The following is a 13,955-nucleotide window of genomic DNA, read 5'->3' as shown; positions in this document are numbered from 1 at the left end:
CCACCCCCACCTCCACCCTCATCCTTACCTCACCCCACCCTCACCCCTGCCCATATCCCACCCCTATCCTTATCCCACCCCCTACTCCCCCCTCCTCGCTTTGCTCACTGACCACCATCACACCCCAATCTCCAAAGCCTCTTTCCAGCTTTTATTTTTCCCCACTTTTTTTTTTTTTTTTTTAACTAAAACCTTGCAAGCGCCCTTCGCACCCGAATATCTCTGAACCATCCCTGGCCGCCTATGACCCTATGACGGGGGATGGCACCGGGCAGAGCCGTGAAGCTTTGAAGCCCCCCAACGCACAGCTCCGTTCGCAGCCCCGGGGCTCCGCCGGGACCCCCCGCAGCGCCACTCAATGAACGTGCTCAATGAACGTGACGTCACAAACTCCTAACGAAAGCGACCAATCAGCGAGCTCTTCTCACCTTTTCCCCCATCGCCCCGCCTCCGCGTAGACCGACGACCAATGGCGGCGCCGCCTGCAGCCAAAACACAAGCGGCGACCAATGAACGAGCGGGTAGGCGGGGCGTAGCGGCGGAGCAGCTGGAAGATTCGAACCCAACGCCCGTCGGGGCGGGAGGCGCGGAGGTGACCAATCAGCGCGCGGGGAGGAGGGGGCGTGGCTTCGCTTCCGCCCCTCCCACCCCCCCCAACCCCGGTCCCGGTGCCGCCGCCGCTCCCCACCCCCACCCCGCGCGGTGTCGGCGCGGCGCGGGGCGCGCTCCGGGCACCCACGGCGGGGGTCCCCCCTGCCAACCCCCGCCCCCCCAACGCCCCCCCGGGTTGGGCCGCCCCCGCCATGTCGGTGAACATGGAGGAGCTGCGGCACCAGGTGATGATCAACCAGTTCGTGCTGGCGGCCGGCTGCGCCGCCGACCAGGCCAAGCAGCTGCTGCAGGCGGCCCATTGGCAGTTCGAGGTACGGGCACCCCCCCGCCGGGACCCCCCCCCCCCACCGGCCCTATAACCCCGTGCTCCCTTCTCGTCCTCCCCCCCCCCCCCTCCCCCGGTACCGCAGAACGGGGCCGCGGCCCACGCACAGGCGCTGGGTTTGGCCAAAGAGAGGGGGGGGGGACGGGCCCCCCCCAGTGACCCCCCAAGGGGTGTTTGGGGTGTGGGGGGGGGAGGTCCTGCTTCGGGCTGCCCCTATTTGTACCCTATTTATACCCGGGCCGTAACCGGATCCGGCGGCTGGGCCGCGGGGGGGCACAACCGATTAGTGGGGGGGGGGGGGGGAAAAGGTGTAAAAAGGGGCGGGGGGACCCCACGAAGGGGAAGGGGGGGGTTGGATCCGAGTGGGTTTAAGGAGTGCGGGCCTGGCAACAGGGGGAGGGGGGGGTCAGCGAGGTAGTGGGGTCCTGTGAGCATCGGGGGGCGTCGGAGGGGGGGGTCCTTTGGGGGCTCTCCTCCACCTTCGGGGCTTTTTGTCTGTCCTGACGCACACCCTGTGCCCCACAGACCGCCCTGAGCGCCTTCTTCCAGGAGACCAACATTCCCAACAGCCACCACCACCACCAGATGGTAAGCCCCCCCCCCCAATCCCCGTAACCCCATACACCCCATAACCCCCCCCCATCCCCTTTATCCATCTCCTACAAACCCCCCACCCCCCCCCCCCATCCCATCCCATCCCGGCTCCTGCTGTCAGCCCCGCCACCATGTTGCTGTGCCACCGGCAGCACGCAGCCGGCGAATGTAAACACCACGAGCTAAGATGTCTGCCAGGAAGCGGCTGTGCCGCGCGGAAGGCCGCGGCCCCGCTCCCCTCACACCAGGCTGGGGACACGTTTCATCGTCTGTTTTCTTCCCCTTTTTATTTTCGGGGTTGTACAGGCCTGGGTTCTGCTGCTTTGTCCCGTTTCTATCTTTCCAGGCCGTCCCACAGGCGCTCAGCAGGCCGCAGTCTGGGCCTCACGCTCTGCACCTCTGGGTTTATTTACTCCCCCCCTTTCCCCCTCTTTGCTCAGGCTGGGGTGGCTCCCACTGTGATTTTCTCTGTATTCAGAGCATGGGGGGGGGGTCCCACAGAGCCCTCCAGCAGCTGTGCCTCATCCCCATGTTACCATCTGGTGGCAGAGGGAAGGTCGAACCCCGCACCGGAGCTGCCCCCCCCTCCCTAAAAAACCCCATTTAGAGTTGGGGAGTGGAGGCAGGCGGAGCTGCTTCAGGCCTTGCAGGACTCACCAAACAAAAATTCACCCTAAAAAGCAGTGCTCAGTGCAGCCATTCTGCCCCACCGGCCCCAGGAGGCTGCAGGAAGCACCATGCAAAGCAGGCAGCAATGCTGCGTCCATCGCTTCAGAAAAAGGGCCCACGTTCTGCTCCCACCTCACACAGCACTTATGGGATTCAGAGCTCCCCCAAACCCACAGTGTCCTCACGTGGGGCTGTGCTGCTGACACACAGTGCAGAACAAGGAGGTGGTGCTCACCAGATCCTGCCGTGGTGCATTTTTGGCATTTCTTGCTGCTTTCCCCCCTTCTGGCTCTGAGCAGCCCTACTCACAGTGGGATACAACAAGGGGCTCTGTGATCCACGACAGCCAACAGCTCCCTAAAATAACGATACTGGAGGAAGAAGGCAAATCATTACACCACTTTTTTTTTTTTCTTCTTCTTTCTTTTGTTTAATTAATTGTGCAAACACCCCACAAAGCCTAAGCTGCATCCACCCCTCTTGCACCTGACCCCAGGTACTATTTGGGGCACAAGGTCCCTTATGTGCTGAGGACACAAGTGAGCCTGAACAGGAGCATCTGGGACAAAGACCCACTTCTGGAGCAGCACAGCCTAAGCATATCCCCATCCTCTGCTATAGCAGCAGCACAGGTGGCATCTGCAGCTGGTGTGGGAGCAACCGCAGCACTGCTGGAAGCACACGGTGCTGTGCTTCCTGCTAGAAGATCTTCCTGACCCCACATTGGTAGCAGCATCCTCAGGCTGTGGGGAGGAGCACCCCTGGACCCTCTGCTGGCTTTGCTCAGCTCCATCCCAGCCCTGAGTGCTGCATCTCCACGTGGGGTGCGGGCACTCAGACCCCTCAAGACAAAACCCCATGCAAGTGCTCCCATCTGTGCACCCTCCAGCTTTCATCAGAGCACCGAACCCCAACAGATTTCCTCCTGCAGACCCCACAAATCAAACCCCAACTCAGAGCAACCCAGGAAACTCAGCTCAGAGCAACCCAGATAAAGGGGACGGGGCCTCAGGATGGGCACCCTGCCCCCATAACCAAGGTGGACAAGGAGAAGTTTCTCTGCACTTTCCTTCCCCTTGTTTTGGGTGTGTGACTTTTGCAGCCTCATGCACTCTCCCTGTGGGTGTTCCTCCTCTCCCTGGCTCAGCACAGCCCCTGCTAAATTTAGCCAGATATACAGAAGCTCCGGGTGGTACCGAGAACCTTGGGGCCCTCCTTTGTTTTGCTCTGCACTCCAGGGAAGAGAAGCTGCAGCAGAAACAGCTGGGTCCTGCAGGGACCCCCATTCACTTGGGTCTGTGCCCAAGCTGATGGCTTTGGGAAGTGGCAGAGTGAGGAGAACCCCCACCCCATTGCTGGGGGCTGTCCGTGTCCCACCAGTGCTCCCAACCCCTTCTGAAAGGGGAGAGCACCCGCTGGGCTATTTTGGGTTGTGTGAGCTGCTGCCAAGCGTGCCCAGTCCTGGTTGCACAGCACAGTGAGGGTTATTTGCAGGGGCTGCAGCGAGTCCCTTCTCTGCTGGGTTGGCAAAGCTGGCTGTGTGTTGGTGAGGGAACTTACAGCCAGGGCAGTGCTGGCTTTGCAGCGTAATGTGGAAGAAAATACCCTAAAAGGTGCAGTTATTAACTGCTTATAAAGTTCTAAACTGCTGAACCTTGGTGCTACCAGCACAGTGCTGGCATGGAGGTGGTGCAGGGCACTCACTCATCCCACTCCTCCCTGTCAGCATCTGATTGAACAGGAACAGTGAGGCTGAACCTTCCCAACTCAGATTCCCAGCTTTGGGATCAGCTTTGGGAGTAGGAACCTCAATCCTGAGCCAACACAGGAGTGGGACCAGCACAAACCCTGGGCCCTGTGGGGTCTCATCCAGAACACGAGCACTGCGTGGGGACCCCAGCACTGCGCTGAGCTCAGCTCTGAGCATCCCTCACACGATGGGGTCCCCCATAGTGCTTTGACACCCACTGGTGGGGCCCTGCAAACCCCTTGGGCACCCAAAGCTGCCCATAGGGACCACAAACAACCCTTAGGAACCCCAAGTGACCCACGGGGACCTGACGCCCAGTGTCTCCTCTCCCCACAGATGTGCACCCCAAGCAACACGCCGGCCACTCCGCCCAACTTCCCAGATGCTCTCGCCATGTTCTCCAAGCTGCGAACCTCCGAAAACCTCCAGAGCAGCAACAGCCCCATCACCTCCATGGCCTGTTCCCCCCCGGGCAGTTTCAGCCCCTTCTGGGCCTCTTCACCCCCCAGCCAACAGCCTTCCTGGCTGCCCCCCTCCTCACCCACAGCCCACGGCCTCCATCACCACCTGCACCACCCGCAGCCCTCCTGGCCCCCTGCACCCCCCCCTGCAGCCCCCCCACAGAAAGCCATGGCCACAATGGATGGCCAAAGATAAGGGGAGGGGAGGGGAGGGGGGAGAAACAGGGCCAGGGCGTTTGCAGCAGGGGGGGCTTCCTGAGAAACGCACTGGAATCATTTTCTAGGTTTTATCCTTTGTTGGTTACTTTTTGGGGTGGTGGGAGTGGGGTGGGGAGGTGGGGGGGGGGGGGGGTTGGGGATGCTGCCGGGAAGGCCCATGCAAGTTGCTTGCTGGTCTTTTCTCCCCCTAATTTTTTTATTTTAAATATATAACTATAATATATAAATATATCTAATGTATATAAATCCAGAGAGAACCGAGCAGAGGGTGCAACCCCTGGCAATGCAAGCAAGGGAATGGGGAGGGTGGGGGGGGAAAGACACGAATCCAAAGGGATGGAGACAGCTGCCAGCACCCATTGGGACAGACCCCCCTATGCCCCCCCCCCAGCTCGGGGTGCTGAGAGCAAAGCACATCTCTGGCTTTTGGGATCAGCCCGGCTTCTTGCACAGCCCCTCCTCCCCCATCCCTGATCCCAGCTGTGGAGTGGGGTGCTGTGATTTCAGAAGGTGAGGGGCTGTGATGTAACGAGGTGATGCTCCCCCCATCCCCACAACCACTGCTCATGGGCCCTTCCTGGCGGAGGCAGTGGGGAGAATGGGGGGGGGGGGAGTTTGGGGGTGAAATGGGGGGAAGGGAGGATGGGTTGGGTTTGGGTTTTGTTTTTGTTTGGTTTTTTTTTTTTTTTTTAGTTTTCAAATCAAATCTTGCTTAAAAAAAGAAAAGAAAAAAAAAAAAAGACAAAAAGACCGAAAAAAAAAAAAGGAAAAAAAAAAAAAAAAAAAACAACCGACAGAAAACAACAGAAAACAGCTCAAAGGTTTTTTATTAATTTAAAAAGAATTAAAAAAATAATAATAATAATCACTTTTTTAACAGCAGCTGTCCCTGCCTCTTCTCTTTGCTGGGGGAACACCGGCTCCCTTCCAACCACAGCCCCAACCTTGGGATTCTTTTCCAATTCAGCCCCCAGCTCAGCATGCAATGAGAAAATGGGGTGAAACCCCCCCCAAACGTGGGATGCAGCGGGTCTGGGGACACACAGGTAGGGACAGGGATGCTCCACAAAGGAAAAGCAAAGTCCGTCCAGGTCTGCTTACCTGCTCTGAGCACAGCAGCACTGGGGTTGAAGGGATGCTGGTGCTTATGGGACCAGCAGTGTGGGTGGGTTCTGATGGGGTGGGAGGGGCTGAGCACCCACAGGTTGGGGGGGCTGAGCTCAGCATTGTCTCCCAGCTGGGCTTTAACCTCCTGATGGGCTTTGCTCTGAGTTTCTCCTCTTTTTGCACTGTGGAACCTCAGACCCATTTGTTGGTGCCTCCCCCCACCCTCCCAGCACCATCCTGCCTTCATAGTGTTACTCCCCTTCCCCCATGGAAAACAAACCTCAAACAAACACGTCCTGGGAGGTCGGACCAGCACAGAGCAGCTGCAATCCACCGCAGCAGTAAATCAGAGCCTTGTAAAGTGTGATTTAAGTAAATGGACTTTCAGGTTCCAACGTGGCGAGGCAGGGACAAGGAGTCCCAGGGACACGGAGTCCCAGCTCCTGCACTGGGAGCAGGTGGGGTGGGGGGTGCCCTGTGTGGGTATTCACCCCTTTGGGGCTCAGGATAAGGGATGCTGCGTTTGTATGATGCTGCTCTGAGTGTAAGATGGGAAAATCCCAACCCTGTGTCCCACTGCATCTGCATTAGGGGGGCTAATTGGAGGGGTGTCAGGCCCAGCCCCATGCAGGCATGGGCAGCGAGGAGTGGGGATGGATGGAGGATGGATGGATAAATGGATAGATAAATGGATGGATAAATGGATGGATGGATAAATGGGTGGATGGATAAATGGGTGGATGGATAAATGGGTGGATGGATAAATGGGTGGAAGGATGGATGGATAAATGGATGGATGGATAAATGGATGGATGGATAAATGGATGGATGGATGGATGGGTGGATGGATAAATGGATAAATGGATGGAAGGATGGATGGGTGGGTGGATGGATGGATGGATGGATGGGTGGGTGGATGGATGGGTGGATGGATAAATGGATGGATAAATGGATGCATGGATGGATGCATGGATGGATGCATGGAAGGATGGATGGAAGGATGGAGGTAGTGAAGGACGAGGTGTCCATACAAACAGAAGAGGGATGCTGAAGGCAAAACCAACCCCATCTCTACCCTGACTATGCAGATGCATCTCATCCACTGCTCTTTATTGCTACTGGCTGCAGCCCGTGGGTCCACCCGGTGCCCATGGGTGGGTTTCAGAGGGGGTTCCCCCTCTTCTCTCTGCTGTGGGGCTTTCTTCTCTGCCCTGTGGTGGCCAGAGGTGGGGCAGGCGGCCGTGGGATGACACTGGGCGCTTCTCCTGCAGCCTGGGGGTGCCTGGGGGGAGCACAGGGGTTAATGTGCCCACTTGAAGGCCTCGGCTTTGGGGTCAGGATGAGCACTGGGTCCAGGACCCGTCCTGTTCTATGCAAGTCTTCACCCTCCCACTCTGCCCACACCCCAATCCCCCATCCCACCCTGCCAAACTGTGAACACAAACCCTCCCATCACCCCATCCTGCCGTAGGACACCTCAGTGCCCTCCTCACCCTGATGTCCCCAGGGCCATACCTGGCTGGCTGAGTGGGGACAGGGCACTTTGGGGCCGCACGGGTAGGAAGTTGGTGTCCTGAGCACCCCAGTGCCTGGGGGACAGCTTGGGTTTATCCCTCGGTGAGCCTGGAGAGACCAGAGAGGGAGAATATGAGAGCGGTTGGGGTCCTTCCATTGCAGATTTAGGGTCAGCAGGATTACCCCACACCCCAGCTGTACCCTCCTTCCCTGCGAGGACAGGCAGCTGAGCTTCCCACCGGCCTTTGTAGATGTGCCCATCCTGGCCCAGCAGCTCCATCTCGCCGTGCTGGGAAAGAGAACAGGGAGCAGTGCCAGTGCTGGCTGCACAGCTCAGGCAGGAGCCCCCCAGCACCGTGGGGACCGTGCTCCCAGCTGACCCAGAGTCCCCAGAGCATCCCCAGCAGAGAACACCATCACCCATCAGACATCTCCCCAGGGCAGCCTGCAGCTGTCCGTGAGGATATAGGAAATGTTTATGGAGCACAATGGTAGAGCTGGGTGAAACACCCATGTGGATGCAACTTCCCTCCTTGATCTGCCCATGTACAGCTCTCCCTGGGGAAACTGAGGCACGCTGATGCCTTCCAGAGTTGCTCAGCCTCAGATCCGTGCCCCCTTGGTGATCCCACATCCCTCCTTCCTTAGTGGTCCCAGATCCCTCCCTCCACGAGATCCCAAATCTCCACCTCCACGGACGTCCCATTTCCTACAGATGTCCCATTTCCTACAGACATCCCATTTCCTACCTCCTTGGTGATGCTGCCATGGGGCTGTGGCGGTGTGGGGCCGTAGGGTGGGAAATGTGGGGGTCGTGGGCAGCGCTGCAGTGGGTGGGTGACGGTGTGCTGCCCCCCGCAGTGCCGCGGCACCTGCAGGAACCCACACTGGGCTCCCTGCTCCCTGCAGGGTGGGGATGGATGCTCAGGGCTGGGACCACTTCCGTGCCATGAATGATGCCCTCATCCCTACGTCCCCCACCTGTGGCCTTGCTCCGGCTGGCAGGTGGCACGGGGACGCACGGCGACGCGGGAAGGCAGTGGTGGCAGTGGTGGAATGGTCACAATGTGCCTGGAGGACAGAGAGAGGGTAATGGCTGCCCTGCATCCATCCCCTGGTGTCCTGCAGGTGTGTGACCGCATGCCCTGCTGCCAGCTCAGAGCCGGGTAGGACAACACAAGGCAGGGTCCCACCTCCAGCACCCACCCCAAACCCAGGGAGCATCCGAACGCCCCAGAACTCACGGTCCAGGCACCAGCATGTGCAGGGGTCGGTCACAGGACACGCAGTGGAAATGGGCCAGCAGCTGCCTGCAGGGAGATCAGGGGTCGGTGGCAGCATCGGGTGCTGCAGAAGGGATGGATTCGTGGGGTCCTGCCTGGGAATGTGGCTGCAAAAGGGGGGCACTCGGGGTGTCACAAGTCCCGTGGGTCCATGTATTCCATGCATCTCTCCCGTCTCTAGGAGCTTGGGACAAGTTCTGCCACCTGAATCCCAAGGAAACCAGCAAAGGGGTAATGGAAACCCTGTCTGTGCTGTGGGGTCTGTCTGACAGCAAGCGTGGCAAATTTAAGGGCCTCGTGTCATGATCCTGTGTTAAACCCCTGCCCCTGGCTCCTGGGTGCAGCAAGGAGGCACATAGGACTGCGTGCAGGAAAAAAACAGGCAGAAAAAGGCACAAATTCCATCTCCAAATGGAGAGAGCATTGCCCCCAGCTGTCCCCAGTGCACCCACTTCCGAATCCCAGCAGCATCGTCAGCCTCCAGCCGCGGCGTTTTCTCCTTGAGCTGCTTCAGGATGCTCCTCCAGCGCTCCTCCAGCTGCTGCCGCAGCGGGGCCAACTCCAGGCGATCCAACTGGGGGTGGGCACAGAGCCTTCGAGTCCCCATAGTGCCCCCAGAAGGAGGCAGGAGGGACGGGGAAAGGCAGGAGGGGTGACCGTGCTCAGTGGGTTGCTCAAACCCACTCCTTCTGCGGGGGGGGGACACACGACCCTCCCTGTACCTTGGAGTCCAGTTCCTCAATGAGCTTCTGCTGGACCTGGTGCCAGTCCTGTTCCTGCCCTGTCACCTTGCTCAGCATCTCCCCGATCATTCCGTTCAGCTGTTCCATGGCTGCATCAAACTGGGCACAGCTGACTTTGCCGGCCAGGGCGGCTCTGTCGGCTTTCTGAGATGTGGAGATGGCAGAAAACCATGAGGTCCTGGCCCTGCCACTCTCCCTTCCCACACTGCAAAGCACAGGGATGCTCTGACATCTTACCACGTCGATCTCCAGCACAAGTTCCTCCTTGTCCACCTTCTCCTTCTCCAGCCTTTCCAGGGACTGGAACAGAGCCTGCAAACACAGAACGGCCCCGCTCACAGCCACCTCCCCTGCTCCCCTACACCTCTGCGCTTTCTGTAGGGCTACAAGGAGTGGGGCTGCCTGCAGGATGCTTCAAGCCCCACCTCAATGTCCCTCTGCCTCTGGTGGCGATCATCCATGAGGTTCCCAGTGACAGAGCTGAGCTTCTCGCAGTCGCCTTGCACCCGAGTGATGGCAGCCTGGATGTGCTTCAGCAGCTCCTCGTCCTGCTTTAGGGAGGAAGGCAGCAGCCCAGCGCCATGTGAAGGATGCACAACAGGAGCCACGCAGAGCAGACACAGGGTTATCGGGCCGGAGGTTGCGACATCAAACCCAAAGTGCCCCAAAGCAAACCCAGGCTGGGGTGCAGCACTTCCCTACCTGCTCTCTGCCCGCCCGCTGCCTGCCCGCCTTGCCCGCTGCCTGCCGTGCTGACACCGACTCCACCAACTCCTGGAGCTGCTCGTAGCGGTGCAGCAGCCGCCCCAGCTGTGCCCCCACATCTGTGCTGCACACCGGGCACGGGGCCTCGTCCTGCTCTGCACTGCTGGGGGGCTGCATGGCCGGCGTGGTGCTGCCCAGCACGGAGCGCAGCTCATCCAGCTGTAAGGGAGAAGGGTGCTGTGATGGCACCGAGGGTCGTCCCTACAAGGACAGCCCCGTGCCCCCTCCTCACATCCCCACCTGCTCCTGCAGGCGGTTGGCAGTGTTGGCCACCAGCTGCTCCAGCATGGCTCTGGCTGCATCCTGCTTCTCCTTCAGTTCCTTCAGCTCCCTCCTCATTTCCTGCAGCACAGACCTAGCCAGCAGGATGGGCACGTGGATGAAACCCCCTCCTGGCCCTCACCCCCAAACTGTTGTGCTCCTGGGAGCAGCAGACCCTCTCTCATTTTCTTACCCCAGCTGCAGGCTGCCGTCCACTTTCCCATCGGCCCCCATCACCCCCAGCTTCCTGAAGGCATCCTGAAGCTGCTTGATCTGGGAACAGCAGTAGCACGTGGTCCATGCGTGTGTGTGGGTCCTTTGGTGACCTCTCCCTGCCCAGCCCAGCACTGCTGCCCGCTCACCTTCTCCTTCTCTCCATGCAGGTCGCTGGCCATGCCCTGCAGTGCAGACATGCGGTGCCGCAGGTCGCTCAGCACGCTGGCGATGCTCTCCTGGCCTGGAGGGATGTGATGCCATCAGGGTCTGGCTCCAGCTGCAACCAAACCTCACCTCCAGGTGTTCCCATTGAGAAACCCCCTCCAGTTCAATGCAGAGAACGCAACCCACTGGGCTGAGTCCCCGGACCCCCATCACCACCACCTGTAGGGCACAATGGGTTCCCACCTCCCTCCAGGAAAGGCAGACGCAGCTCCTCCAGTTCGGTACGGTCTGACTTTGTGGCCTCCAGCTGGGCCACCCGCTCCTCCAGGGCACTGCAGAGGTGGCTGAGCTGCTTGAGAGCCTCCGCTGTCCCCACGTCATGGCCAGAGACCTCAGGCACTGCCAGCCCTCGTGCAGGGGATGCGGAGCCGGTGTCGATGCCAGGGGACGTCTCAGCACCCAGAGCAGTGGGTGATAAGAGCTGCAAATCTTCACCTCTGCCCTTGGAGCTCACATCATCCACCCCTGTCCCCATGGCACCAGGGGTGGCTTTGGAGGGGGCGGTCTGAGTGTGGGGTGCTGTGCTGGGGGGGGCTGGTTGAGCCCCCACTGCTCCTCCTTGGGACCACGGGGGTGCTGGCTGTGTCCCCAAGGTGCCAGGGGACCCTGGCTGTGTCCCTGGGGTGGTGATCTGGGTACCAGGGGATCCCGGCTGTGTCCCCAGGGTCATGGGCTGTGCTCCAGGGGACCCCGGCTGCATTCCTGGAGTGGTGACCTGGGTGCCAGGGGACCCTGGCTGTGTCCCTGGGGTGGTGGCAGCGGCACCAGATGTCCCCGCTTGATCTGAGGCAGTGCCTGCCCACTTCTCAGGAGTCTGTGATGCCCTCCTCCTTCCTGCTTGTGCCCCCAGGGAGTCAGGCTGTGTTCCTGCAGTCTCTTTGCCAGTCCTGGGCACAGACTGTGTCCCCGGTCCCCCCGCGGGTCTCCTCAGGCCATCCTCATGTTGGGTGTCATCATCAGACTCAGAGGATTCGGTGGATGAAAGTCGGTCCCTGTCAGCTCTCTGGGAAGAAGAAACCATAGGAAGAGAATTTGTGGGCAGGCTGAGCCTTGGGGTGGGAGCATGGGGAGCACTGTGCCATGTGCCCTGGTACATCCACTCCTACCAGCGCGGGCTCAAGGTGCTTTCGTGGCCGTCCCACATCGCTGTCTGACCTCACTCCACCACGGCGGCCCAACTGCTGTGCTGCGGTGTCCTGGCCATCCTCCTGAGAAGGCAGCACAGAGCAGGATTTAACAGGACCACCCCAAAGGGATTCAGGCTGGGTGTCGTCACCCACAGCCCGGCCGGGTGGGGAGCGAGCAGGGGTGCAGCAGTGGGGCTATGTGGAGTGGGGCAGGGGTGGATGGGGGTGATGGGGGTGACTCACCAGGCCCAGCATCCCCTTAATCATCCGCAGGTCCTCTCCCATTTGGGACTGCGCTGCCTTCATCCCACCGAGCTCCTCGAGGAGGTCCTGGGAGAGGGGCACAGCCTGCAAGGGAGAGGAGGTGGGGAACCCCACAGCTGTGCTGGGGACCTCTTAGTGCCCAGCTGCATCAAACCGTGGTTTGAGACCAACAAAAAACCAACCTACAGAACAGCACCCCGCAAAACCTTTACCTTGAAGCCCCTGAAGTCATCTCTATCCTTTCCTTCGCCCTCCTCCTTCAGCACATCGGGGGCCGTGGAGCTGCTCGCAGTGCCCCTCTGCTCGGGATGCTCCCCGGGTGCTGCCCGCCCCGCGGCCGGGAGGTGCTGCATTCCCAGGTGCTGCAGCATGGCGCGCAGCAGGCTGTGCAGCGCCGTGAAATTGACGGCCCCAACTTCGGGCGTCCCGATGGCCGCGTCCAGCAACTCGGATAGACTGAGTGAGGCCATCGCCGCGAGGAACGGAGAGCGGCCTGCGGGGGTTGGGGGGCTTCAGGGTGAGGGGGCAGAGCGCTCAGCGACTGAATCCCACCCGTAGCAGAAGGCGGGCAGCGCAGTGCCCCCCGGGGCAGGGCTCCGGTTGTAGGGGAGCCCTCCTTACCGCTGCCCCCAAAGGCTCAGCCTCTTCCACATCTCCCCAGCACCCCCCAGCTCGGTTCTGTCCCCCCTCCCCACGCTCCTATTCCCAGCCCCGTTCCCCGATCCCCCCCAGCCCGCACCCTCCCCACGCCCGGCACCTCCGGCCCCGCACGCTCCAGCATTAGCCCCGCCCCCCGCACTGAGCCCGCCCCCTTCCCCCTTCTCATTGGCCGCCGCCCTCCGCGTCCGGCAGCTCATTGGCCGCGGCCGCCGCCCACGTGTCGGTGTTTACTGGAGACGGGAGCGGAGCGTTCCCCGTTGCTACGCGACGCGATGACCCGGAGCTGCGCGTTGTCACCGCGCAGGGCTCATTTCCACTTCAATGCAACGGGGGAACGGGGATTCACGCAGCCCACAGGGACACGACTGCGCTGCTGCAATGCCTCCCCGCCGAGGTTGGGTTGGGAGGCGGCAGATGCCATTCCCTCCCCCCAGGCAGCACAGCTCAGTACTCAGCAGGGATCTACAGCATCAGAGCAAAAATAAGAGAATGGGAAACAAGCGCGCCGAGCTGCTTTCTGTCTAACCTTGAGCTCCAGCACCTGGTAAAGCCATCAGCAGCAGCTCGATGCCATGCAGGGTCCATTCATGCTGTAGGAAGCACCCAGCGCGTGCAGGAGTTGTGAGCGCTGTGAGGGCACAGGGTCACGTTGTAGCATGAAGAGCACAGCAGCACTGCTATGGTGACAGCCCATGGGGTGTTCAGGCAGTGGGAAAGGGGGGAGCAGGCTCAGTGCTAGACCTGCACTGGGACAGCAGGTTGAAGGGAACAGAAAAACAGTGCTGATCCTATCCTGAAGCCCAGCTCACGGGATGGAGCTCAGCCCAGCACAGGCATTCAGCCATTCCACTCAGCAATGCTTCAGCCCAGGACTGCATTACAAACTCCAGACCTAAAGAGCTCCTCCAGCCCTGCACAGCCCCTGCAGGAGGGGTGCTGGATCCCACACAAGACCTCACTGCTCTCAGGGCTGGGCTTTCCCACCTCTTCCCTGACCCTAAGACAGGGTGTTATCCTGCAAAACAAACCCCTACAGCTCAGGCAGGTTTGTTTGCAAGCACTGAAGGCTCTCCCTGCTCACAGCATCCCTGCTTGCCCCATAGCACTGTTCAGATTCCAGTCCCTGACACAGAAGAATGAGTGAAACTCCAACAGGAGA

General features: G+C 60.2%; 2 protein-coding genes across 6 annotated transcripts; one reads left to right on the top strand and one right to left on the bottom strand.

The window, feature by feature from the left end:
* The first annotated feature begins 742 nt into the window (after positions 1-742).
* UBALD2 (UBA like domain containing 2) lies at positions 743-4,742 on the top strand. The gene is made up of 3 exons (XM_090122155.1): positions 743-923; positions 1,463-1,525; positions 4,287-4,742. The coding sequence occupies exons 1-3, from the start codon at positions 804-806 to the stop codon at positions 4,605-4,607; spliced, it is 504 nt and encodes a 167-aa protein (XP_089978281.1). The 5' UTR covers positions 743-803; the 3' UTR covers positions 4,608-4,742.
* A 2,072-nt stretch (positions 4,743-6,814) lies between these two features.
* QRICH2 (glutamine rich 2) lies at positions 6,815-13,889 on the bottom strand. 5 transcript variants are annotated; one of them, XM_090122150.1, is made up of 19 exons: positions 13,323-13,889; positions 12,349-12,629; positions 12,116-12,220; positions 11,852-11,953; positions 10,929-11,748; positions 10,667-10,761; positions 10,498-10,577; positions 10,284-10,398; positions 9,981-10,202; positions 9,704-9,829; positions 9,516-9,590; positions 9,258-9,422; positions 8,988-9,109; positions 8,497-8,562; positions 8,234-8,323; positions 8,002-8,155; positions 7,454-7,541; positions 7,253-7,360; positions 6,815-7,019 (listed from the first exon to the last, which is right to left on the bottom strand). In XM_090122150.1, exons 1-19 carry the CDS (start codon positions 13,348-13,350, stop codon positions 6,853-6,855), a joined length of 3,009 nt encoding a protein of 1,002 aa, XP_089978276.1. In that variant the 5' UTR covers positions 13,351-13,889; the 3' UTR covers positions 6,815-6,852. The 5 variants fall into 5 exon arrangements, with proteins under 5 accessions (XP_089978276.1, XP_031454960.2, XP_089978275.1 ...); XM_031599100.2 differs by lacking the exon at positions 13,323-13,889 and adding an exon at positions 12,894-12,961; XM_090122149.1 differs by lacking the exon at positions 13,323-13,889 and adding an exon at positions 12,894-12,961 and having other exon boundaries at positions 9,704-9,826.
* Between the last annotated feature and the right edge of the window lie 66 nt (positions 13,890-13,955).

Source organism: Phasianus colchicus, chromosome 20, assembly GCF_987193195.1.
Source record: "Phasianus colchicus chromosome 20, bPhaCol1.hap1.1, whole genome shotgun sequence".
In the NCBI taxonomy this organism is placed as follows: Eukaryota; Metazoa; Chordata; class Aves; order Galliformes; family Phasianidae; genus Phasianus; species Phasianus colchicus.
Note: the sequence above shows the minus strand (reverse complement) of the source record. Positions and strands in the feature narration are given on the sequence as shown.